At 49.4% G+C, this 27,097-nt stretch overlaps 1 protein-coding gene across 7 annotated transcripts in view; it reads right to left on the bottom strand.

Annotated features, from left to right (window-relative positions):
- Positions 1-27,097, bottom strand: part of LOC140396559 (fatty acyl-CoA reductase 1) — a 328,616-nt gene that overhangs the window by 39,236 nt on the left and 262,283 nt on the right. For all 7 annotated transcript variants that reach the window (XM_072485319.1, XM_072485324.1, XM_072485320.1 and 4 more), the window contains 3 exons: positions 22,106-22,150; positions 12,635-12,753; positions 3,229-3,296 (listed from right to left, as the gene is read on the bottom strand). In XM_072485319.1, the coding sequence (XP_072341420.1) occupies positions 3,229-3,296; positions 12,635-12,753; positions 22,106-22,150 (232 nt within the window). The remainder of the gene's footprint in view (positions 1-3,228; positions 3,297-12,634; positions 12,754-22,105; positions 22,151-27,097) is intronic.

Here is a 27,097-nt window from a genome sequence, read left to right on the forward strand (position 1 = left end):
TTTGTGAGTGCCCCACAAGAACTCTGCCCTATACTAGGACTGAAAGGGATTTCGCTCCATCAAACTGCAGCCGTGTGTACCGTCTACAAGATGCACTTCAGGAATTCACCGAGACTCCTGAGGCAGCACCTTCCAAACCCCAAATCGCTACAATCTAGGAGGACAAGGGAAGCAAATGCATGGGAACCCCATCACCTGGAGGTTCCCCTCCAAACCACTCACCACCCTGACGTAGAAACATATCACTGGGTCACAATCCTGGAACTGCCTCCCTATAGGCAGCACGGTAGCGTTGTGGTTAGCACAATTGCTTCACAGCTCAATTGCTTCCATGATCTCATTGAATGGTGGAGCAGGCTCGAGGGGCCAGATGGCCTACTCCTGCTCCTAGTTCTTATGTTCTTATGTTCTTATAACCCAGTAACCCCACCCAACACTAAGGGCAATTTTGGACACTAAGCGCAATTTATCATGGCCAATCCACCTAACCTGCACATCTTTGGACTGTGGGAGGAAACCGGAGCACCCGGAGAAAACCCACACAGACAGTGACCCAAGCCGGAATCGAACCTGGGACCCTGGAGCTGTGAAGCAATTGTGCTATCCACAATGCTACCGTGCTGCCCCAATATGAATAGCAGAGGATGGTGGAGGGAAGGAATGCCTAAGATGGTGTGGGGGGGTACCAATCAAGAGAGCTGCCTTGTCCTGGATGGTGTAGACCTTCTTGACTGTCACTGGAGTCCATCAGTCTCTCGAACTGAGTTTGAACGGTGTTGGACAGGCTTTTGGGGAGTTAGGAGGTGAATTACTTGCTGCAGAATTCCCAGCCTCTGAACTGCCCTTGTCGCCACATTCATGATATTGCTGGTCCAGTTCAATTTCTGGTTAATTGCGACCTCTATTTTGTTGATAGTGGGGGTAGTAAATGATGGTAAAGCCATTTAATATCAAGAGGGAATGGTTAGATGCCCTTTTGTTGGGGATGGTAATTGTCTGCCACCTGCGTGGTGTCGAAGTTACTTGGCACTTAGCAGCCTAATCTGAACAATGTCAGCCCTTGCTGTTTGTGGGCACGGATAGCTTCAGTGTGTGAGATGGTGCGAATGATGGCAGCATTGTGCGATCACTGAATATCCCCACTTCTGACCTGGTGATAGAGGGCAGGTCACTGCTGGATGGCTCGGCCTACGACATGACCCTCAGGAACTCCTGCAGCGATATGCTGGAGTTGAGATGATTGGTCTCCAGCAACCACAACCATCTTCCTTTGTGCCGGGTACGACTCCAACCAGCGGAGAGTTCCCCCCCCCCTGGTTCCCAAAGGCTCCAGTTTTGCTCGCGCTCCATGATGTCACTCGGTGTAAGGCTGCTTTGATGCTGGGGGAGTCACTCCCACCTCACCTCTGGAGTTTTTGGCACCATGAAAGCCCTCATTACAAACCTCTGCGCAGACACAGAGCACAGGTTGGTGCTATTCTTGCTTCTTGCACTGGCTTATCCCCACATGCAAATCCCCCTTCGCAAATATCCTCTAAGATATACACAGTGTCAGTATCTGAGGTGATGGCTGTAAGTGTGGAGTCAAATGAAAGAGTGTTTAATTATCACTGTTTCCTCAGGCTCCTCCACTGCCTGCCCTGGTTCACCTTCTTGAGGCTTTGAAAGGAAAAAGCCACAAGGGTAAAGCTGTGTGCGTGGAGAGGGGAAAGGAAGTGCAAAACGCTGTGAAGAAAAGAATGTAGGAACGAGAGGATGATTCGGAATGAGAGTACCATTATCTTCAACATATTAAGTCCTGCCTTGGTCACAGTCTCAGCAATGCTCTCTGTCCATGGCCAACACTGTCTCCTGCATGGGGGCTGGAACATGTAGGTACATGTACCTGCCACCTCTGGTTACACTCTACCTTCTTCTGCAAGAGTCAACAAGTGTTGTGCAATATGTTTGCACAGGGCAGCACGGCAGCACAGTGGTTAGCACAGTTGCTTCACAGCTCCAGGGTCCCAAGGTTCGATTCCCGGCTTGGGTCACTGTCGGTGCGGAGTCTGCACTTTCTCCCCGTGTCTGCGTGGGTTTCCTCCGGGTGCTCCGGTTTCCTCCCACATGTCCAAAGATGTGCAGGTTAGGTGGATTGGCCATGATAAATTGCCCTTAGTGTCCAACAAAGGGTAGGTGGGGTTACGGGGATAGGGTGGAGGTGTGGGGATAGGGTGGAGGTGTGGGCTTAGATAGGGTGCTCTTTCCAAGGGCCGGTGCAGACTCGATGGGCCGAATGGCCTCCTTCGGCACTGTAAATTCTATGATTCTATGTTTGGGTGATATCACTGCCATGCTTGAATGGATTGCAGTGTGTGAAAGCTGTGACGTGCAGACGTGAGGCCTGTAGCAGTGCTAACTGCGAGGCTGAGGTGAAGGATGTTGGGTACGTTTCCCGATTGGCAAAGGTGAGGAGAGCAGTGAGTGTGCTGAGCGACGGTTTGAGGCCGGTGGTGCAGTTGGAGGGATGTGGCATTTGAAGACACTTTCACCGACCCTGACCAACCCGTGTGGCGATTAAACCTCTTGCAGAACTGCATCCAGGGGCTCGGAGCCAAACCCCTGGTACCCACCTCTGCAGCTACCTGTTCACATTGCCTTCTGAGTGCGTCTGGAGGGCCTCCTGTCCAACCTTCTCCCCCACTCCATCCCAATGGTTACAGGGCATCCCTCCTCTACCTAGGCCTCCACTGCAGGCTCAGAAAACCTCGGCACACCCGTGATCAGCCATTGCTATGCGATGCACAGCATCATTCTGGGCTATCTCAGCACCACCTTCAGCGGCCACAATGCACCTTCCCCGGAGAGGTACAAGCCAGATTTAAGTAGCACTGGTAAGTTACAATACTGGGAGGGCCCCACTGATACAAGAAGCCAACAAACAGTGCAGATAGTGCCGCACACAGAATTATTTTCATGAATCCATCATTTAAACCATCAAGATAAAAGCAAATTTCTGCAGATGCTGGAATCTGAAACAAAAAAGGAAAATGCTGGACAAACTCAGCAGGTCTGACAGCGTCTGTGGAGAGAAAAGGGAGCTAACATTTCGAGTCTGGATGACAAGCAATCGGAGCTCCGTTCTCTCTTCACAGACGCAGTCAGACCTGCTGAGATTGTCCAGCATTTTCTGGCTCCGTTTGCCTTGGAGACCATCAATATCGTTTTAATTTACAAACTCAATCTTACCGATCTCCCCCCAGTGAAACGGATTGACGCCTCCTGTGGTACAATTGTAAATAAGGGCAGCTTTTGGTCTGCAAAAACAAAAAAAGGTACAGCAAGAGAGTCATCAGGAAAATGTGCGTTTGGAAGCCGGGTGCAACTGGTACAGTTTATCATCTAAATTTTGGACCATTAGGGCAGAGGTGTGTTCATGCCTGCTGAGGTTCAACACTGCAGTTTTGAAGTAGTCATAGATGTTTACAGCAGGGAAACAGGCCCTTCGGCCCAGCTGGTCCATGCCGCCCAGTTTCTATCACTAAGCTAGTCCCACTTGCCCGCAGTTGCCCCATATCCCTCTATACCCACCCTGCCCATGTAACTGTCTAACTGCTTTTCAAAGGAAAAAATTGCACCCGCCTCTACCACTGCCTCTGTCAGCCCGATCCAGACACTCACCACCTCTGTGTGAAGAAATTGCCCCTCTGGTCTCTTTTGTATCTCTCCCCTCGCACCTTAAACCTCTGCCCTCTAGTTCTAGACTCCTCTACCTTTGGGAAAAGATGTCGACTATCTACCTTATCGATGCTCCTCACTATTTTATAAACCTCTATAAGATCACCCCTAAGCCTCCTACGCTCCAGGGAAAAAAGTCCCAGCCTATCCAGCCTCTCCTTATAACTCAGACCATCAAGTCCTGGTAGCATCCTCGTAAATCTCTTCTGCACTCTTTCTCGATTAATAATATCCTTCCTATAATAGGGTAACCAGAACTGAACACAGTTTTCCATGTGTGGCCTTGCCAATGTCTTGTACAACTTCATCAAAACGTCCCAACTCCTGTATTCAATATTCTTTAAAAAAAATTTTTTTTTAGAGTAGCCAACTCATTTTTTCCAAATAAGGGACAATTTAGCGTGGCCAATCCACCTACCCTGCACATCTTTGGATTGTGGTGGGTGAGACTCAAGGCAGACATGGGGCGAATGTGCAAACTCCACACGGACAGTGACCCAGAGCCAGGATCGTACCTGGGACCTCGGCGTCATGAGGCAGTAGTGCAAACCACTGCGCCACCGTGCTGCCCTATCTGTATTCAATATGCTGACCAATAAAACCTAGCATGCCGAATGCCTTCTTCACCACCCTGTCCACCTGTGACTCCACCTTCAAGGAGCCTAAGAACCTGCACTCTAAGATCTCTTTGTCCTGTAACTCTCCCCAACTCCTTAACTGAGTAACATTGAAATGGGGTGCACTACCTCAACTGATCCAAGTAATGCAGCAGTAAGTGTAACCAAAGGCAAGGAGAAATAAACAAAACAAAAAATGTTTTTATCTGCTTACAACATCTACACTTTTGAAGCTGAATTTCCTTTTCCAATGCTGACTTCAATAGTGTATTTCCTACAGATAAATAAAGCTGGTATATTTTTACCTTTGCTATTTATATCCTCCGACAGTCCTTATCACATCAGAACATTTCAGTATTGTTCCCCAAAGTCTGTTTATTAAATTAATACGCTACCAAAATTTTCAGGTGGTTTGCAGGATTTCTGCAATACCCATTATGGCCTTAGGGCTCGTTGTGATAGACCCTGCTCGTTAAAAACCAAGATCTAATCCCTCCATTTTATCTTTGTGTCTGACTGCACCTTATTCGTGAAGGAGATGTCATCCCTGACTAGTCTAGTCCACGTTTTGAGGCGGTTGTTAGCATTGTTAGCAGGGGTCAATTACTAGGGGGCATAGGTTTAAGGTGAGAGGGGCAAAGTTTAGAGTAGATGTACGAGGCAAGTTTTTTACGCAGAGGGTAGTGGGTGCCTGGAACTCACTACCGGAGGAGGTAGTGGAGGCAGGGACGATAGGGACATTTAAGGGGCATCTTGACAAATATATGAATAGGATGGGAATAGAAGGATACGGACCCAGGAAGTGTAGAAGATTGTAGTTTAGTCGGGCAGTATGGTCGGCACGGGCTTGGAGGGCCGAAGGGCCTGTTCCTGTGCTGTACATTTCTTTGTTCTTTGTTTGTTCTTTGTTATTGTGGATTGTTAACTGGATGTAGTCACGTGTGGACTATCAGAAAGCACTTGCTCAATCTCCGCACAAGAGATTAATAGCAAAATGAGGGCGTATTGGAGGTGACCTCTTGCCACGAGGCATGCTTGGGAGTAGTGGACAGACTGAATAAGGGTTTGCAATAATACTATCCCCCCACCCCCGCCCCAGAATCTGTACCGGGGACCTCAGCTGTTCACCAAATCTCGCCTCTCAAGGGTTTGGATGTTCGGTCAGCTGGGGTTTTCCAGATTGAAGTTGACAGGTTTTAATTAGCTCAGGGCACCAAGGGATATGGAACAAAGTCAGGTCAATGGAGGTGACATTCAGGTCAACTGTGATCTACACAGAAAATACTGGACGACCTCAGCAGGCCTGACAGCCTCTGTGGAGAGGGAACAGAACTTACGTTCTAGAGTGGCTGACACTTTGACAGGGTCATCCAGATTTGAAACACTGGGCATGGTTCAGCCACCGTGTTGCGCCCGTCGTGGATCGGGGTGCGCTGGGTGAATAGCGGGAAAGACCATAATCGGGATTCGTGCCGGGCGCGAAAGATTTTGTCATTTACCCGGTCCGTTACCGATGGCGAGTTCTGGAGAATATCATTAACCCTCATTTGTATTCATTTCGATCTCATTAGCGCGATTGAAGCCGAATGCAGCAGCCTCCCGGGATTATCCGACTTCCCAGCGAGAAGTCACGCATGCGTCGTTTAGTACTCCTTTTCAAAAACGTGAAGCTGGCTGCTGAGGGGAGCCGAGGAGGCGAGTGGCCATTTCCACCTTCCGGCATGCAGCTTAAGGGCCCCTGTGTTGGGCAATGAGGGGCTTTGCATCTGTGAGGCCTTCAGGCCATCTTTAAATATTGTGGAGGCCCACAACAGGGGCAACCAGAGCTGCAGCCTATCTGTCCCATCAAACTCTTCCAGGTCAGAGCCATTCTGCAGCCTGTCTGTCCCATCAAACTCTTCCAGGTCAGAGCCAGTCTGCAGCCTGTCTGTCCCATCAAACTCTTCCAGGTCAGAGCCATTCTGCGGCCTGTCTGTCCTGCCAAACTCTTCCAGGGCAGAGCCATTCTGCAGCCTGTCTGACCCACCAAACACTGTTAGAACAGAGCCCTGCTGTGGCTTCTCTCCTGAAAGTCAATTTCACTGCCTTTGACTGTGAGCAGCCTCTAGCTTCACAGCTGAAGGCTATTTCAAAAGAGGAATGAGCCTTGTTCATTGTGATAGCAATTCACACTCCTCAACTCTCAAGTGCCTCCTTGATGGTGTACATGCCATGTCTCAGAGAATGATTAGTGCTCTGCATGTCCAGCAAACTTTGAAGCCTGAACAGTGTGCCTGAACTCGAGGAGCATCAGTACCGTGCAGGCAGCTGCCACAATCAAACACTAAACAGCAGAGCTTCAGCACTGTGGATCTTCTCACGACCACAGGGTAAGTGTGTGGATCAGGGAAGGGCCCCTGAGCACGGTCTCCCTAATGTTCCCGGCAGGGGTCTGGGGTCTCGAAGCCCATGCTGTGGCCAGGGGTGAGTGGGCAGAGTGAGGTTCTCCAGCACACTGACTCGCCGGATGGCACTCTGAGACAAGGCGGGACACGTCAGGTGGGAGAGGCTTGGGGGATTTGAGGGTCCCGGGATGGAAGCCCCAATTGATTGTCGGTCTCTCTACTTCTCCAATCTCTTACAGACAATATATTACCTGCTGGAATCAATCCCGCTGTGCTGGTGGCAGCTGAGGCGGGCTGACGCCGGGGACCGCAGCAATGCCAACACAGGCTGGAGCCGGCACCCCATGTGCAGGGGGTCTCCGCACACCCTGAGGACCTGGCCGCCCATTAGGCTGAGGAGGGACCCAGAAGGGGAGGCCAGCGACGGCCCAAGGTGTACAGGCGTCGTTGGTCCTTCCATGAGCTGATGGGCAGCGTGTGCCGCAGAAGACTGCGTCTCAGCAGAGACAGAGCAGCACCTGTACCACGTCATCGCGGACAGGGCACCCTGTGGCGGAACAAAGAAACGTACAGCACAGGAACAGGCCCTTCGGCCCTCCAAGCCTGTGCTGACCATGCTGCCCATCTAACCTAAAACCTTCTGTACTTCCTGGGTCCATGTCACTCGATACGCATCCTTTTCGTGTATTTGCCAAGAGGCCCCTTAAACGTTGCGATCAAACCTGTTCCAACACCTCCTCCAGCAGCGAGTTCCAGGCACACACTACCCTCTGTGTAAAAACATTCCCTTGCACATCTCCTCTAAATCTCATACCCCAAACCTATGTCCCCCAGTACTTGACTCTTCCACCTGGTAACAAGCTTCTGACTATCCACTCTGTCCATGCACCGAATAATCTTGTAGACCTCAATCTGGTCACCCCACAACCTCCGTCGTTCCAGTGAGAACAAACCGAGTTTATCCAACCGCTCCTCATAGCTAATGCCCTCCATACCAGGCAACATCCTGGTAAATCTCTCTGTACCCTCTCCAAAGCCTCCACTACCTTCTGGTAGTGTGCCAACCAGAATTGAACACTATATTCCAAGGAGGAGGACACCTGCTCCCGGTGGCCGTGTAGGTCACTGCAGCCCTGAACGTCTATGCCACTGGGTCATTCCAGGGCTCGAGCAGGGATACCTGTGGCATTTCACAATCTACAGTCCACAGGTGCCTCCGGGAGGTGACGGATGCTCTGTGTGCCCGGACATCCAACTATATCACCTTCCAGCTGGACCAGGCCCACCAAAATGCAGGACCTTCTGCCATCGCCAGGGTGCCCCAGCTCCAAGGGTTAATCGATGGCACGCAAGTTGACCTGCCAGCACCGAGGCAGTGCCCTATGTTAACAAGAAGGGGTTCCACTCCCTGAATGTTCCGATTGTGTGTGACAATCAACTCAAGTTCATGCTGGTGTGTGCCCGCCACCCTGGGAGCGTGCATGGCAGCTACATCCTGGGCACTCGGAGATGCCTGGCGCCTACGAGGGCTGCCCAGGATGACGGGTGGGCTTGTGGAGAATAACGGATACCCGCTGAGGCCATGGCTGGACGCCAGTGCGAAGGCCAGAGACCGAGGAGGCGACTCGAGGCCCCCTTGCCCCCCCAAGCTGCCACTGAGCGGCGCATCGGACTGCTTAAAATGCGGTTCCGATTCCTTGACTGCTCGGATCATGCACTGCGGTACACTCCCAGAGGGTCTTCTGCTTTGTGGTGGTCTGCTGTGCCCTCCACAACCTGGCACAGCAGTGGGGTGACATATTGGAGGGGGACGATGAGCAGTAGGAGAAGGGGGGACATGTGGCCTCGTCTGAGGAGGAGGAGGTGGACCAGCAGGGGCTGGAGGACGAGCATGATGAGGAGCCGGAGGATGGAGGATAGGCTGCGGCAAGGGGCTGATATGTGAGGAGGAGGGAGGCCCTCATTGTCTCCAGATTCTCCGAGGACAAGGCTGTCGGTCAGCTCAACACTCCCCTTTTTTTCCTCCCACTCCCCCTCTCCCCATTTTCGTCCCTCTCTCCCTCACAATCGCCCCCTTTCCTCCCACCATCACACTGTACCCCCCCGACACCCTGTTCCCACTTCCCAGGGCCTGTGTAACATCACTGCAGGGTGATGCCCTGTGCCAACACTGTCAGCGGGTCAGTGTACAAGGCAGGAGAGTGACGATCACTCGCTGGGAGCAAAGCTGTGCTGCTCCTCAGTTTCTGCCAAAGTCTGTCCCATGTCTCCCTGCTGACACCCGCCTCACACCCATCCTCTGAACGGGGTCTGCTTCGGGGGCTTTTGATCTAGGACCACTGTACCCGGGGGAGGGGGAGAGGGGAGGGCAACAGGCGGTGGTGGTACAGGCAGGCCACTGTGAAGATTAACGTGACAGAGGCTTCACATGTATCAGGTGAAACATGTTTTAATAGTGAACATTTCACTGAGACAGATTTCCATTCCCCGAACTACAGATAGTGCCCCCCCGTGTCCCCCAGTGCACCCCCAGTGTTCACTCAGTGCTCCTCTCTCTTCCTGATCTTTCGAGGTCTACTGCTACATCTCTATGTGTCCCCAGGATGCACATCAAAGGTGGAGGCTCCTCCTCCTCCTGGACAGCGCCCGTAGGGCCCTGGAGGACTCCATGGGATGGAGGGGCAGCTGGAGTGAGGTCCGAGTCATCTGTGCTGCCAGTCCTGGATGAGGCTTTCCATTGTCTGCACCACGGTGTTGACGCCCTCAGCGATGGCCCTCAGTGACTGGGCCATGCTCTGCAGTGTCTCAGCAATGTCCACCTGTGTCTGGGACATGTCCCTTAGTGACTGGGACATGATATTGAAGCTCTCATCGTCATAGACTGAGCCATGCCTTGGACGTTGGACGCCACCAGTCAAGAGGCAGACATCTTGGTCCAGGTGTTCCACTGCGGTTGCCACCCTAGCAGTGTTGTCCTCGGTGCCACGCAGTGCCGGCCGGCACCGTCTCCTGCAGCCTTTGGGATTTCTTCAGTCGGCTATACAGTCACTGGATTGTCGTTGGCACCCCCTCCTGAATGTCACGGCTCTGGCCAATCACCTGCATCAACTCTGGGTGAACTTGTCCAGAGGCTCGGCAGCTGTCTGGGACCCAGCTGAGTCTCCGACTGCTGACACCCCTCGGCTATCCCTGCCTCCACCTGATGTGTATCGGCGACTGTGCGGTGCTCACCAGATTGCGCCCCAGTAGCCTGTCCACTAATATCGCCCAGCGAGGTGTGTGTCTCTGCGCTGGAGGAAGGTGGGGGTGACAGCTGTGATGGCGGTCTCCTCGGAGGCCTCCTCTGAGGTGGTCTCTTGGGTGGTGGACAGGGGGGGGGGGGGGGGGGGGGAGGTGCTGGGGAGGGGACCCCGGTTGGCCCCGGCCCCATCAGGTGGAGATCCTGCGAGAGATGGACATGTGGTCAGTGAGAGTGAAGGATCATTTTGTCTAACTTGAACAACACTTGAGACGGATGTGCCAAAACAACACTTTGAAATATTTCAGTGGAATCGCACCCATTAGCTCCGGCCTCTCTGCACCGATGCTGCCAGGCCCGCTGAGATACTTCACCATTTTCTGTTTTTGTTTCAGATTCCAGCATCCGCAGTAACTTGCTTTGATCAACTGAGATCTAACTGGGTTCAATAGACTGAATTGGCAACCTCTGTTCCCAAGATGCTAATTCTACGGCTCTCCTCCCACGTCCCATTCCCGGTCCACGTGTTCACTGATTTCCTGTTAGTCTGGTCAACATCCTTTCCCTGGTCTTTGTCTTGGCTTTGGATGAACCACAGACGTTTCCTGTGATTCACCCTTTCCCATTTGCCTTCCCCTCATTCTGCCACCCTTTCCCCCCCCCTCCCCCGTGTTCACCCCACCTCCAGGCCCAATCATCTCCCTTGTCCACTAACCCCACTTCCGCTGAATTGGAGTACTTGACACTGACTCTACAGGTGGAACAGTGCACGGGATCGCCCAGCTGACCCAACAATGGCCTCTGTGGGACAACATCTGATGACTGAAATTCCGGAATAAATTTACATTCTTCCTCCACGTGTATAGTTGTAGAGTTTGAGGAACCAATTAAAAAATAGTAAGAAGTCTTACAACACCAGGTTAAAGTCCAACAGGTTTGTTTCGATCAAGGACGGCCACCTCAGCACTTCGCTTTACCGCAAACCCACGGATAACCTCACGATGCTCCACCTCTCCAGCTTCCACCCTAAACACATTAAAGAAGCCATCCCCTATGGACAAGCGCTCCGTATACACAGGATCTGCTCAGACGAGGAGGAGCGTAACGGACATCTACAGACGTTGAAAGATGCCCTCGTACGAACGGGATATGGCACTCGACTCATCGATCGACAGTTCCAACGCGACACAGCAAAAAACCGCACCGACCTCCTCAGAAGACAAACATGGGACACAACCGACAGAATACCCTTCGTCGTCCAGTACTTTCCCGGAGCGGAGAAACTACGACATCTTCTTCACAGCCTTCAACACGTCATCGATGAAGACGAACATCTTGCCAAGGTCATCCCCACACCCCCACTACTTGCCTTCAAACAACCGCGCAACCTCAAACAAACCATTGTTTGCAGCAAACTACCCAGTCTTCAGAACAGTGACCACGACACCACACAACCCTGCCATGGCAATCTCTGCAAGACGTGCCAGATCATCAACATGGGTACCACCATTACACGTGAGAACACCACCCACCAGGTACGCGGTACATACTCGTGCGACTCGGCCAACGTTGTCTACATCAAACGCTGCAGGAAAGGATGTCCCAAAGCGTGGTACATTGGCGAGACCTTGCAGACGCTGCGACAACGAATGAACGGACATCGCGTGACAATCACCAGGCAGGAATGTTCCCTTCCAGTCGGGGAACACTTCAGCAGTCAAGGGCATTCAGCCTCTGATCTCCGGGTAAGCGTTCTCCAAGGCGGCCTTCAGGACACGCGGTAATGCAGAATCGCCGAGCAGAAGCTTATAGCCAAGTTCCGCACACATGAGTGCGGCCTCAACCGGGACCTGGGATTCATGTCGCATTACATTCATCCCCCACCATCTAGCCTGCGAAATCCTACCAACTGTCCTGGCTTGACACAATTCACACCTTTAACCTGGGGTTCACCCCTTCTCTGGATCTGTAAAGATTTAATCACCTGCTAATGCTCGCATTCCAAGCATTGTCTGGCATCTTTGAATCTGTCTATATATATGTTTCTGGAACATACCTCTTCATTCACCTGAGGAAGGAGCAGCGCTCCGAAAGCTAGTGATATCGAAACAAACCTGTTGGACTTTAACCTGGTGTTGTAAGACTTCGTACTGTGCTCACCCCAGTCCAACGCCGGCATCTCCACATCATAAAAAATAGTGGGCAGTTTGCCTACGTAGCTGAACTGAATTTAATTGAAAATAGCAGGCAGGTGGGGAAGATGTGCTATATGTCAATAGTTTTAAACTAAAATGGTTCTGTTAAAGCATTTACAATTTTAGGACAAACGGCAATTCTCTCGGCAGACTTTCAAAAATGGCAACCTCCGATTAGCATCCCCCATTTCTACTTCTCTTTACTAAATTGGGATCAGCGTTCCTAAGTGGAGACTGCCAAGCTGATGTCGGTGTTTGCAAGCGAAAGGGTCGCTTCTTCCGGTGGACATAAAACCAGGGAGGGCCGAGGTTGTTCAAACTCAATGAAGCAAAAGCAATTCTTGCCTTTATTCTTTTGTCTGAAATGGAACAGTTGATGGGGCAATTGACACTGGGAAAATCATATCCAAAAAGGTACTGGTAGTCCGAGGGAAATCCATGTGGTGAGTACAAGACACGGTGTGGAGCACACAGATCTCTCACCTGTGGGTAGCTGTGTACCAGCCTGCAGCGAGTGTGAGATTAACCACAACATCAACAGGGATCAAATCAGCCACCGCGTCGTTTGTGGCCCTCATCGTGCGCAGGATCCCTTTGCCTGCCTGCATGACAATGGAAATAACATAATAAAAACATGACACACGTATGAAACCATTTGATAAATTGCCCTTCCTTTTCAGCCCAATTCCAAAGGTCAACACTGGCCGTCCACTCTGCCATAGTTGCGTTCTCTGTCCTCTTGCCTCTTGCTTTCCCTCAACCCTCTCTCCACCCTCCAACACTCAGGACTGTGAGGTAGAAATGTGACCTGCCCACTCTCGGATGTGGGTGGAGAAGGGAGGGAACAGAGTCTAATCTCTGCGCCTGAATGGTGAGATCTTTGGGCTTCATTCCAAATGGAGCCAGTGAGGCCCACACGGCCAGAGGAAACCAAGATCACGCAAAGGTTGTCAGCATTGCAGCAGCTTTTCTGCAGGCGAGAACCAGGAGTGGGGGAGTTTAAGGGACCGGGGAGGAGATCAAAAACTAGGCCAAGAGGGTCTGGGGTATCGGAGGTCAGACAGATCGGGGAATGTGAGATTGGAGGAATGTTTCATACGAGCAAATTTCAAAACTATTAGTCCAGTTTTCCTGAGCTACACCCCCCAACCCACCCACCTCTGACACTAGCTGCCTCACAGCAAAACAATTTTGCTGTGAGGACCTCAAATAAGCACTATACTGCTGGTTTCCATCGGCAACAGGCATGAAAGCTGTTTCAGGCACGCGTACTATACAATCATTTGTTTCCCCTTTCCCAGTATAGTCAAACTTCTGCATGTGTGCCAATGAGGTTCAGCTCAGCATCTTTACCACCAGCACCCGCTCCAGCGTTCTTGTGAAACCACCAGACTGCCTGCCTGAAGTGCAATCCAAATTAAGCGTCGCTTCGCAGCCTGCAGTCCGACTCTGTGAGTTCTTGCCAGCAACAATGAACCTGTCGCTCCAACTCCCGCAGCCATTCTCACCCGCCATTCAAACCCTATCTGGCGATACAGACTGGTGTGCTCCGTGTAGCCCAAAGCAAAACCTCACTCTGCTGTCATTGTTTTCCACCTGGGTGAAGCGTTTCCTGACTAATCAACCAATTTATCTCCACCAGCTGGAAAACCCTTCGCTATGCCTCAACTTCTCAAATACCTTCATTGCCAACCCCCCCTCAACCCTCAACTAATCCATTTCGCCATCGATCCCGTTTTCCCCACGTTTCTGTCACTGGAAATAGACCTCAGAGGCTCCATGCTCCTCAAGAGGTTTGTCACGTATTCCCCCCTTTGTATAGCACTGCGGGGTCCTATACAACCAATTCTGTAAACTGAAGTTGTTACTAGTTGGGGATAGATGTGCTGTTAGATAATTTGGACATTCTGAATTCTCCTTCCGTGTACCCGAACAGGCGCCGGAATGTGGCGACGAGGGGATTTTCACAGTAACTTCATTGCAGTGTAAGCCTACTTGTGACACTAATAAAGATTATTATTATAATTAGGCAGGAGAACCTCATGCTAAATTGGCATGAAATTAAAAATGAAAATCGCCTATTGTCACAAGTAGGCTTCAAATGAAGTTACTGTGAAAAGCCCCTAGTCGCCACATTCTGGCGCCTGTTCAGGGAGGCTGGTACGGGAATTGAACTGTGCTGCTGGCCTGCCTTGGTCTGCTTTCAATGCCAGCGATTTAGCCCTGTGCTAAACCAGCCCCTAAGAGTGATTGTCAATGGGTGGTTGTTTTTAATTGAGCAGAATTTGAACACCATAGTCACCTCACAGTGATAATGGGACATTATCTGCTAATGCTTAAGTCGGGATAATTTTGAAATAAAATAGTAATGAGTATACTATCATAGGAACAATGCTAGAATGTTCTCTGCTTACGGAGTAACAGGGAATCAGGAGGGCAGCTATGTAATTAAAACCCTCTTAACCTGGGTGGCAACTTTCAGGGATCTATTTACATGGACACCGAGATCTCTCTGCTCATCCACACTGCCAAGAATCTTACCATTAGCCCAGTACTCAGTCTTCCTGTTATTCCTTCCAAAATGAATCACCTCACACTTTTCTGCATTAAACTCCATTTGCCACCTCTCAGCCCAGCGCTGCAGCTTATCTATGCCCCTCTGTAACTTGTAACATCCTTCCGCACTGTCCACAACTCCACCGACTTTAGTGTCATCCGCAAATTTACTCACCCATCCTCCAGGTCATTTATAAAAATGACAAACAGCAGTGGCCCCAAAACAGATCTTTGTGGTACACCACTAGTAACTGGACTCCAGTTTGAACATTTCCCATCAACCACCACCTTTTGTCTTCTTCCAGCTAGCCAATTTCTGATCCAAACTTCTAAATCACCCTGAATCCCATGCCTCCGTATTTTCTGCAGTAGCCTACCGTGGGGAACCTTATCAAATGCTTTACTGAAATCCATATACACCACATCAACTGCTTTACCCTCATCCACCTGTTTTGTCACCTTCTCAAAGAACTCAATAAGGTTTGTGAGGCACGATCTACCCTTCACAAAACCGTGTTGACTATCTCTAATCAAATTATTCCTTTCCAGATGATTATACATCCTATCTCTTATAAACCTTTCCAAGATTTTTCCCACAACAGAAGTAAGGCTCACTGGTCTATAGTTACCAGGGTTATCTCTACTCCCCTTCTTGAACAAGGGGACAACATTTGCTATCCTCCAGTCTTCTGGCACTATTCCTGTAGACAAAGATGACTTAAAGATCAAGGCCAAAGGCTCAGCAATCTCCTCCCTAGCTTCCCAGAGAATCCTAGGATAAATCCCATCCGGCCCAGGTGACTTATCTATTTTCACACTTTCCAGAATTGCTAACACCTCCTCCTTATGAACCTCAAGCCCTTCTAGTCTAGTAGCCTGAATCTCAGTATTCTCCTCGACAACATTGTCTTTTTCCTGTGTGAATACTGACGAAAAATATTCATTTAGCACCTCTCCTATCTCCTCGGACTCCAAGCACAACTTCCCACTACTGACCTTGACTGGCCCTACTCTTACCCTAGTCATTCTTTTATTCCTGACATATCTGTAGAAAGCTTTAGGGTTATCCTTGATCCTACCTGCCAAAGAGTTCTCATGTCCCCTCCTGGCTCTTCTTAGCTCTCTCTTTAGGTCCTTCATAGCTAACTTGTAACTCTCGAGCGCCCTAACTGAACCTTCATGTCTCATCTTTACATAAGTCTCCTTCTTCCTCTTGACAAGTGTTTTGACTGCTTTAGTAAACCACGATTCCCTCACTCGACCACTTCCTCCCTGCCTGACAGGTACATACCACAATAGAACATAGAACATAGAAAAATACAGCACAGAACAGGCCCTTCGGCCCACGATGTTGCCGAACCTTTGTCCTAGATTAATCATAGAATTTACAGTGCAGAAGGAGGCCATTCGGCCCATCGAGTCTGCACTGTAAATTCGAATTTATCGAATGTGGGCAAGGTTCCTGTACTCTGTTCCAATGTGCCACTACGACACTAATCATTCTAAACTCCTCAGAATAACATCACTGCTGTACCAGTGTGATGTTTAATTTCCAACACAGTATGCGCTGTGACCCCTATGAACAATACTGCCAATTTCTATTAGGTTACGGACGGTTTGTGAGTGGATCTACACTTACATGGAAATAGATTGGCTCTGATCTGAAACTCACTGAGCATCGGACTTTCGTGGCAACCGTGTTGTGATTTTCACCCCCATCGGTTTGACCCTAATGAGCTCTGCCTTGGCCACCCCTTAACAAACACAACTTGCATTGATAGAGCACCTGTAACCTAATAAAAAGTCCCAAGTTGCTTTATACCTTGACATCAAGTAACACAAGGGGCGACTGGGCCAAATGCTTGATCGAAGAAGTGGGTTTTAAGGGAGCATCTTGAAGGAGGAAAGAGAGATGGAAAATCTTGGCAGGAAGTTCTGGAGCCCAGGGCCTGGGCAGCCGAGAGCATGGCCAGACATGGAGAAGCAATCAAAATTGGAAATGCTCAACAGGTCAGAGACACGGAGAATTCCAGGGGCTCCAGGTTAAAGCAGATCACAGAAACAGGGAGGAGCGAGGAGGCCAGGGAAGGACTTGAAAACGGACAGAAGAGAATTTTCAAATCTTTTTTTTATAAACAATTTTATTGAGGCATTTTGGCATAGTACACAACAATACAAAACAGTGTGCAAAAAACAATCAACATAGTGCAAAAACCAGCTCCCCTCCTACAAGGACGCCTAACTACCCCCCTAATCTATGTTACCCTAAACCCCCCGCTGACGATTAATTTTCCGCGAAGAAGTCGATAAATGGTTGCCACCTCCGGGCGAACCCTGACAGTGACCCTCTCAGAGCGAACTTCATTCTCTCCAGACCGAGGAAGCTCGCCGTATCCGATCGCCAGGCCTCCGACTTCGGAGGCTTTGAGTCCCTCCATGCCAACAGAATTCGTCGCCGGGCTACCAGGGAAGCAAAGGCCAAAACGTCAGCCTCTCTCTCCTCCTGGACTCCCAGGTCCTCCGAAACCCCAAAACATGCCACCCCTGGACTCATCACCACCCCTGTTTTCAGTACCCGGGACATAATGTCCGCGAAGCCCTGCCAGTACCCCCTGAGTTTTGGACATGCCCAGAACATGTGGACATGGTTCGCTAGTCCTCCCGAACATCTGATGTGGGCCCAGTGGACGACCTTGAATTGAATCAGGCTGAGCCTGGCGCATGTTCTGGTCACGTTTACCCTGCTCAATGCCTCCGCCCATAAGCCCTCTTCCATCTCACCCCCGAGATCCTCTTCCCACTTAAGCTTCAGCTCCTCGGTCTGTGACTCCTCTGCCCCCATAAGTTCTTTGTATATATCTGAGACCCTCCCCTCCCCCACCCATCCATTGGACACTACCCTGTCCTGGATCCCCCTAGGTGGCAGGCGTGGGAAGGATGGAATCTGTCTGCGTAGAAAGTCCCGCACCTGCAAGTACCTGAAATCATTCTCTCTCGCCAGCCCAAATTTCTCCTCCAGCGCCCTCATGCTCGGGAAGCTCCCTTCCAAGAACAAATCCCCCATCCTCTCAATCCCAGCCCTCCGCCATGCTCGGAACCCACCGCCCATATTCCCCGGGGCAAACCGGTGATTGCCGCAAATTGGGGCCCAAACCGATGCTCCCACTCCCCCCACGTGCCTTCTCCATTCGTCCCAGATCGGCAAGGTCGCCACCACTATCGGGCCGGTGGAGTACCGGGCCGGCGGGAGCGGCAGGGGCACCGTGACCAGGGCTGCCAAACTGGTGCCCCTGCACGAAGCAGTCTCCATCCACCCCCAAACCGACCCCGCATCCACCATCCACTTCCTTATCATAGCTATGTTGGCCGCCCAGTAGTAGTTACTAAAGTTTGGCAGTGCCAGCCCCCCTTCCCCTCGGTTCCTCTCGAGCATCAATCTCCTCACCCGCGGGGACTTCCCCGCCCACACGAATCCCATAATCATTTTATTGACCTTCTTGAAAAAAGACCGCGGAATGAAAATGGGGAGACACGGGAATACGAACAGGAATCTCGGGAGGATCGTCATTTTAACCGTCTGCACTCTCCCCGATAGTGACAGCGGGAGCGCATCCCACCTCCGGAACTCGACACTCATTTGCTCCACCAACCGAGATAAGTTGAACTTGTGCAACCGGCCCCAGTCCCGCGCCACCTGTATCCCTAAGTATCTAAAACTGTCCCCTACTAACCTAAACGGCAGCCCCCTCAACCGACCCTCCTGGCCCCTCGCCTGGACTACAAACAGCTCACTCTTTGCCATGTTCAGTTTATACCCCGAGAACCGGCCAAATTCCCTCAGGATACCCATGATTTCATCCATCCCAGCCACTGGATCCATGATGTATAAGAGCAGGTCGGCGGCGTACAACAAAACTCTGTGTCCCCCCCCCCCCCCTTCCCGGTACTAGCCCCTTCCAATCCCTAGAAGCTCTCAGGGCAATTGCAAGCGGCTCTATTGCTAACTCAAACAGCAGTGGGGAGAGGGGACACCCTTCCCTTGTCCCACGGTACAGTCTAAAATAGTCAGATCTCGTCCTATTCGTCCTAACACAGCCTCTGGAGCCTGGTCTAACCCAGTCGATAAAGCCCCCCCTGAACCCAAATCGTCCCAGAACCTCCCATAAATAGTCCCACTCAACCCGGTCGAAAGCCTTCTCGGCATCCATTGCCACAACTACCTTTGCCTCCCTACCCTCCGGGGGCACCATGATCACATTCAGCAGCTTTCTTAGGTTGCCCACCAGCTGCCTGCCCTTGACGAACCCGGTTTGATCTTCCGTAATAACGTCCGCCGCACAGTCCTCACTCCTAGCCGCCAAGAGCTTGGCCAGTATTTTAGCATCTACATTGAGCAGAGAGATCGGCCTATAGGACCCACATGCCTCCGGGTCTTTGTCCCGTTTCAGTATCAGGGAGATGGTGGCCTGTGACATTGTTGGGGGTAAAACCCCTCTGTCTCGTGCCTCATTAAAAACCCTAACCAGCACCGGCCCCACTATCTCAGAGAACTTTGTATAAAACTCCACCGGATAGCCATCCAGCCCCGGGGCTTTACCCGATTGCATGGCCTCAAGCCCCTCAATATTTCTTCGGTCCAAATCGGGGCCCAGCCCGTCCACCAACCCCCTACCCACTTTTGGGAAGGTCAATCCATCCAGAAAGTGCCTCACCCCTCCGGCGCAGCAGGGGGTTCCGAGGTGTAAAGCTTACTGTAGAAGTTCCTGAACACCTTGTTCAGCCCTGCCGGATCTCCTACCAAGTTTCACCTACAAAGGCAAGTGCTCGAGGCTAATTTGGTGACGCGACCACTTCTAGGTTCTCCATCTCCATCCTGATACTTATGTACCTTCCAGCCCACTACAGGGACGGCAGCCAGAGTGTTCCTGGCAGTGACTGGGATTGGTGGTCAGGGTAGATTGAGGAGAGGTGGGCCAGTGGCCTAGGTTCTCTTCTGGGGGCATTTACATGAGGCAGGAGAAGCGGCCAAAGTCCAAGCGAAGTTGTGGGGGGAGAATGAAAATAAGGTTGGGGTGAGGAGCTTGCATCGTATTTTTTTCAGTTGTGATGTGGAGGTGCTGGCGTTGGACTGGGGTGAGCACAGTAAGAAGTTTTACAACACCCAGGTTAAAGTCCAACAGGTTTGTTTGGAATCACTAGCTTTCGGAGCGTAGCTCCTTCAACATGTGAGTCCATTTTTTTCAGTTGCTGCACCACTCAATTTGGTGTACGATAGCAGGGGAACGTCCAGGCTGATATTTCTTATGAAGCCATGGTGGTGAAGGAAGAAAGCAAAGCTTTTAAGAGGCTTGGCAAGACTATCGAGGTTGGCTGCTTTGCACCTTTTTCCCACATTTTTCTTCAATTTGATAATTTATCAATATTTTACTTGCAGCTTTATCTATATCCCAGCAACCCACAATCTAAACATTCCTCATTGGACAAGAGTCCTCCATTGGAAAGTAAAATTGGAATTGGTAACAAATTCTGAGGGACAGCAGAAATGATCGTATAGAGAGGGGCACAGATTAATCATGGTCTGTCAGCACGGATTTGTTAAAGGAAGCTCCTCCCGTCTGAATAACTTGATCGTTTTTCTTTGAGGAGGTAACAAGGTATGTCGATGGTAGCATGTTTCAGGTGGTCAGCGTGGATTTTAAGGGAGACTTTGACAAGGCCCTACATGGCAGACTGACCAAAAGCCAATGGGACTCAAAGAAAAGTGGCAGATTTGACCCAGAATTGGGTAAGTGGCAGGGAGGAAAGGCAAAGGGTATTTTAGTGAGTGGAAGGTTGTCTCCAGTGCAGTTCGGCAGGGTTCAGTACTTGCTTTTCATGGTATATAACAATTAGGCTCGTCCATCGGGGAAATGATGACGAAGTTTGCAGATGGTACAAACATTGGGCACCTTATTGGCAGCGAAGTAGAAACTGGAAATCGCAGGAAGATATGAACAGGCTCCTCATGTGACATAATGCATTTGGGGCGAGCAAAGAAAGGCAAAGGGAATGCACAAAAATGGTCGGATACTGAAGGGCGTGGAGCAAACGAGGGGCCTTGGAGTAGATATCCTCAGAATCATGAAGGCATCAGGACAGCTAAATGAGGTGTTGAGAAGACAGACAGATTATTTGCCTTGACTTAGCTAAGGCAGAGAATACAAGACCAGGAAGTTATTTTAAAATGAATAAAACACAAGTGAGGCCACAGTTTGAGTACAACATATGGTTCTAGTCTATAGTAAAGATGTGATCAAACTGGAGAGGGTACAGGAGAACTTTGGGAAGATGTTTGCAGGACTTCAAAAATTACCAATGAGGGAAGATTGGAGCGGAGGGGGCTAAGCAGCAGCTTAATTACTAATAATAATCATCTTTATTATTGCCACAAGTAGACTCACATTAACACTGTAATGAAGTTACTGTGAAAAGCCCCTAGTCGCCACATTCCGACGCCTGTTCGGGTCACAGAGGGAGAATTCAGAATGTCCAAATTACCTCATAGTCTTTCGGGATTTGTGGGAGGAAACCGGAGCACCCGGAGGAAACCCACGCAGACACGGGGAGAACGTGCAGACTCCGCACATTCCCGGCTTCCCCAAGCCGGGAATCGAACCTAGGACCCTGGCGCTGTGAAGCAACAGTGCTAACCACTGCGCTACCGTGCCGCCCATTTTAATTGAGGTGCACGAAATGATGAGTAGCCCAGAGAATATGGTTAAGTAGAATTAATTCGCCATTTTAGAGAGGTCAATAACCTGGATAACATGGATTTAAAGTAACGGTAGAATTATTAAGGGGCGTTGTTTTCCCACAGAGAATGGTAGTGGTCTGGAATCGACTGCCTGAGGGATAGTTGAGGCAGAAACCCTCATTGCATTTAAAGTTATTCGGGCATGGGCTTGAAGTGGGTCAAGTCCTAGAAAGTGGGATTGGGTTGGAAGTATTTTGGGAAGGTGGAGAATGTTAGGAAAGGGGGATGGAGCTTTTCCAACCGGTTGCTTCATTTACTGGATGCTCAGCTGGCGTGAAACTCAGGCGCAGAGTGGCAGCCATTTCCTCTCAAAATCAATCAAGCAGAAAGGTTTTGCAGACAGGTTGAAGGTGTCATCACGTTGCTGTTACTGCCCCGGGGGACAGGTCTGTGCTGGGATTTCCAGTCACAGCAGGGACAATCCCAAGAATAGACAGGTGGATGTGCACATTGGGAGCACTGCTCCTGTCTCGCACTTTGGCACGGGGGATGGGAGTGGGCAGGAAATTCAGCCCCGCTTCAAATGTCACCAGTAAATTCAATAACTTTTAAGAAAGATTTATTTACTCAGAATAAAATGGCAAGTAAAAAGATAATTTACATACAGCAATGAAAAGCCCACTTGGTCCATTGAAATTGTCGATCCAACCCTATTTAATTAAAAAAAAAATCACAGTTAATTTTTGGAATTCAGGACTTTACAGTCTGCAGTTCAATTTACAATGGTCGGTAAGGAGTTCTTTGCAGAAAGATTTTCACACTTAATGTCAGTAATAGAGGGCGAAATTCTCCCCAAACGGTGCGATGTCCGCCGACTGGTGCCCAAAACGGCGCCAATCAGACGGGCATCGCGCCGCCCCAAAGGTGCGGAATGCTCCGCATCTTTGGGGGCCGAGCCCCAACATTGAGGTGCTAGGCCGGCGCCAGAGGGATTTCCGCCCCGCCAACCGGCGCGGCCCGATTCCCGCCCCCGCCCAATCTCCGGTACCGGAGACTTGGGCAACCGGCGGGGGCAGGATTCACGGCAGCCCCCGGCGATTCTCCAACCCGGCGGGGGGTCGGAGAATGACGCCCTATGTTGTATTGCTTTGTTGTATCTGTTTTGTATCTTGGTGTTGTATCTCTATGATTAATCTTCGTGTTGTACCTCTATGATATATCTCTAAGATGTATCTGTATTATGTATCTCTGTGTTATATCTCTGTGTTGTCTCTGTGCTGTATCTCTATGATGTATCTCTGTGCTGTATCTCTGTGTTGTATCTCTGTGTTGTATCTCTGTGTTGTATTTCTGTGTTGTATCTCTGTGTTGTATCTCTGTGTTGTATCTCTGTGTTGTATCTCTGTGTTGTATCTCTGTGTTGTATTTCTATGATGTATCTCTGTGTTGTATCTCTGTGTTGTATCTCTGTGTTGTATCTCTGTGTTGTATCTCTATGATGTATCTATGATGTATCTCTATGTTGTATTTCTGTGGTGTATCTCTATGATGTATCCCTGTGTTGGATTGGATTGGATTTGTTTCTTGTCACATGTATGGAGGTATAGTGAAAGGTATTGTTCTGTGTTCAGTTCAGACAGATCATTCTGTACATGAAAACAAAATACATAATAGGGCAAACATAAAATACACAATGTAAATTCATAGACACGGGCATCGTGTGAAGCAGACAGGAGTGCAGTACTACTCAGTAGAGAAGATGTGTAAAGTGATCAGATCAGTCTATAAGAGGGTTGTTTGGGAGCCTGGTAACAGTGGGGAGGAAGATGTTTTTGAATCTGTTAGTGCGTGTTCTCAGACTTTTGTATCTCCTGCCTGATGGAAAAAGTTGGAACAGTGAATAAGCTGGGTGGCAGGGTCTTTGATTATTGCCCGCCTTAGGCAGCAGGAGGTGTAGACAGAGTCAGTGGATGGGAGGTGGGTTCATGTGATGGATTGGGCGGTGTTCACGACTGACGTATCTATGTTGTATCTCTGTGTTGACTGTGTCCTACGCATGGATGTTTTGGTTTTTTTTTCTTTTGCTTTGTTTTAACATTTTTTAAAAATTAAAAATTCAATAAAATTATTATTTTTAAAAAAGGCATATGCCCATATCAGAAATGCACTTGGTGATTTCAGTCGGAATTCCACTTTAGACTCAATTATCAAAAATTTACAACAATCTGATTCTACAGGCGTGATATTAATGGAAAGATGCTGGAGTCTGAAAAAAGATTTCCGTTTTTAACTGTTTGAAAATACAGGACAATTTGTAAATGAGGTTTAGAAACATTGAAAAAGTTTGTAGATCCCATATAAATATTTATATTCCTCTTCATTCTTCAACATCCATCCATATCCCTTTCTAAGATGTCATGAAGATAGAGCTAAATCATTTTTTTTATTGAATTAGATTAGAGAGGAACATGGTCTAGGATTGGGTCATTAGCGCTTCTGAGCAAACATATTTTGAGAAAGAATCTTTCAGTGATTGAAAATTGCACAACATTAAAGTCAGACGAAAGATTATATTTAATGATAGAGCTCAGCAAACAAATTAGATACTTTCAGATAAGGTGTATCTTATTCTATCTCAGAGAATATGTTGGGTGGAACTGGTCAGGACCTCAACAACCTCAACATTGAGAGAACAAAGGATACTGCTACATGTGCTTGGCCAGTCACCACAGGAGCTAATGTAGATTGTAGCAGATTTAACTCCAAATATCAGCTTTCTTTTTTAAATCGTTCACGGGCGTTGCTGGCTGGGCCAGCATTTATTGCCCATCCCTGAAGGCAGTTAAGAGTCAACCACATTGCTGTGGGTCTGGAGTCATGTGTAGACCAGACCGTTTAAGGACTAAAGGGCATTAGTGAACCAGATGGGTTTTTACAACAATTGACAATGGTCATCATGGCCATCCAAATTTTTATTAAATTCAAATTTTACCATGTGCCGCGGTGGGATTTGAACCCTGGTCCCCAGAGCATTATTACCCTGAATCTCTGAATTACAAGTCCAGTGACAATATCACTTATACCAATGACTCCCCAACTTACTCGTCCCTTGTTGGTATAATACTTATCCATTGTTAGTGTTGCAAAAGTCAACTGATGTTGCATTGGAGAAAGACAGTTCTGTGGTTATGTGCATTTTACTTACATTCAACATCCAAGGTTACTGTAAGGTAAGAGGGGATGGAGGCTAGGCCAGTTGCATGCTCCTCCTGTAGGATGTGGGTGGTGAGGGATACCACCGGTGTCCCCGCTGACTCTACCTGCGGGAAGTGCACCCAACTCCAGCTCCTCAAAGACCGTGTTAGGGAACTGGAGTTGAAGCTGGATGAACTTCGGATCATCGAGGAGGCAGAGGGAGTGATAGAGAAGAGTTACAGGGAGGTAACCACACCCAAGGTACAGGACAAGAATAGCTGGGTTACAGTCAGGGGAAAAAAACAAAACAGTCAGACAGTGCAGGGATCCCTCGTGGCCGCTCCTCTTCAAAACAAGTATACCGTTTTGGATGCTGTTGGGGGGGGATGACCTACCAGGGGAAGGCCCTAGCGGCCAGGTCTCTGGCACTGAGTCTGGCTCTGGGGCTCAGAAGGAAAGGGGGGAGAATAGAAAAGTAATAGTTGTAGGCGATTCAATGGTTAGGGGAATAGATAGGAGATTCTGTGGTCGCGGGCCAGACTCCCGGAAGGTATGTTGCATCCCGGGTGCCAGGGCCAGGGATGTCTCGGATCGTGTCTTCAGGATCCTTAAGGGGGAAGGTGAGCAGCCAGAAGTTGTGGTGCACATTGGTACCAACGACATAGGTATGAAAAGGGGTGTGGAGGTAATAAACAAGTTTAGGGAGTTAGGCTGGAAGTTAAAAGCCAGGACAGACAGAGTTGTCATCTCTGGTTTGTTGCCGGTGCCACGTGATAGCGAGGCTAGGAATAGGGAGAGAGTGCAGCTGAACACGTGGCTGCAGGAATGGTGTGGGAAGGAGGGCTTCAGGTATTTGGATAATTGGAGTGCATTCTGGGGAAGGTGGGACCTGTACAAGCAGGACGGGTTGCATCTGAACCAGAGGGGCAACAATATCCTGGGAGGGAGGTTTTCTAGTACTCTTCGGGAGGGTTTAATCTAATTTGGCAGGGGAATGGGAACCGGATTTGTAGTCCAGCAACTAAGGTAGCCGATATTCAGGATGCCAAAGCGTGTAATGAGGCAGTGGGGAAGGGAACACTGACAAAGGAGAGTACTTGCAGGCACGGGGATGGGTTGAAGTGTGTATACTTCAACGCAAGAAGCAACAGGAATAAGGTGGGTGAACTTAAGGCATGGATCGGTACTTGGGACTACGATGCGGTGGCCATCACGGAAACTTGGATAGAAGAGGGGCAGAAATGGTTGTTGGAGGACCCTGGTTATAGATGTTTCAATAAGATTAGGGAGGGTGGTAAAAGAGGTGGGGGGGGGGGGTGGCATTGTTAATTAGAGATAGTATAACAGCTGCAGAAAGGCAGTTTGAGGAGTATCAGCCTACTGAGGTAGTATGGGTTGAAGTCAGAAATAGGAACGGAGCAGTCACCTTGTTAGGAGTTTTCTATAGGCCCCCCAATAGTAGCAGAGATGTGGAGGAACAGATTGGGAAACAGATTTTGGAAAGGTGCAGAAGTCACAGGGTAGTAGTCATGGGTGACTTTAACTTCCCAAACATTGAGTGGAAACTCTTTAGATCAAATAGTTTGGATGGGATGGTCTTTGTGCAGTGTGTCCAGGAAGCTTTTCTAACACAGTATGTAGATTGTCCGACCAGAGGGGAGGCAATATTGGATTTAGTACTTGGTAATGAACCAGGGCAAGTGATAGATTTGTTAGTGGGGGAGCATTTTGGAGATAGTGACCACAATTCTGTGACTTTCACTTTCGTAATGGAGAGGGATAAGTGCGTGCAACAGGGCAAGGTTTACAATTGGGGGAAGGGTAAATACGATGTTGTCAGACAAGAATTGAAGTGCATAAGTTGGGAACAAAGGCTGTCAGGGAAGGACACAAGTGAAATGTGGAACTTGTTCAAGGAACAGGTACTGCGAGTCCTTGATATGTATGTCCCTGTCAGGCAGGGAAGAGATGGTCGAGTGAGGGAACCATGGTTGACAAGAGAGGTTGAATGTCTTGTTAAGAGGAAAAAGGAGACTTATGTAAGGCTGAGGAAACAAGGTTCAGACAGGCCGTTGGAGGGATACAAGATAGCCAGGAGGGAACTGAAGAAAGGGATTAGGAGAGCTAAGAGAGGGCATGAACAATCTTTGGCGGGTAGGATCAAGGAAAACCCCAAAGCCTTTTACACATATGTGAGAAATATGAGAATGACTAGAGCGAGGGTAGGTCCGATCAAGGACAGTAGCGGGAGATTGTGTATTGAGTCTGAAGAGATAGGAGAGGTCTTGAACGAGTACTTTTCTTCTGTATTTACAAATGAGAGGGGCAATATTGTTGAAGAGGACAGTGTGAAACAGACTGGTAAGCTCGAGGAAATACTTGTTAGGAAGGAAGATGAGTTGGGCATTTTGAAAAACTTGAGGATAGACAAAACCCCCGGGCCTGACGGGATATATCCAAGG

The sequence above is a fragment of the Scyliorhinus torazame genome, chromosome 19 (genome assembly GCF_047496885.1).
Source record: "Scyliorhinus torazame isolate Kashiwa2021f chromosome 19, sScyTor2.1, whole genome shotgun sequence".
Lineage (NCBI taxonomy): Eukaryota > Metazoa > Chordata > Chondrichthyes > Carcharhiniformes > Scyliorhinidae > Scyliorhinus > Scyliorhinus torazame.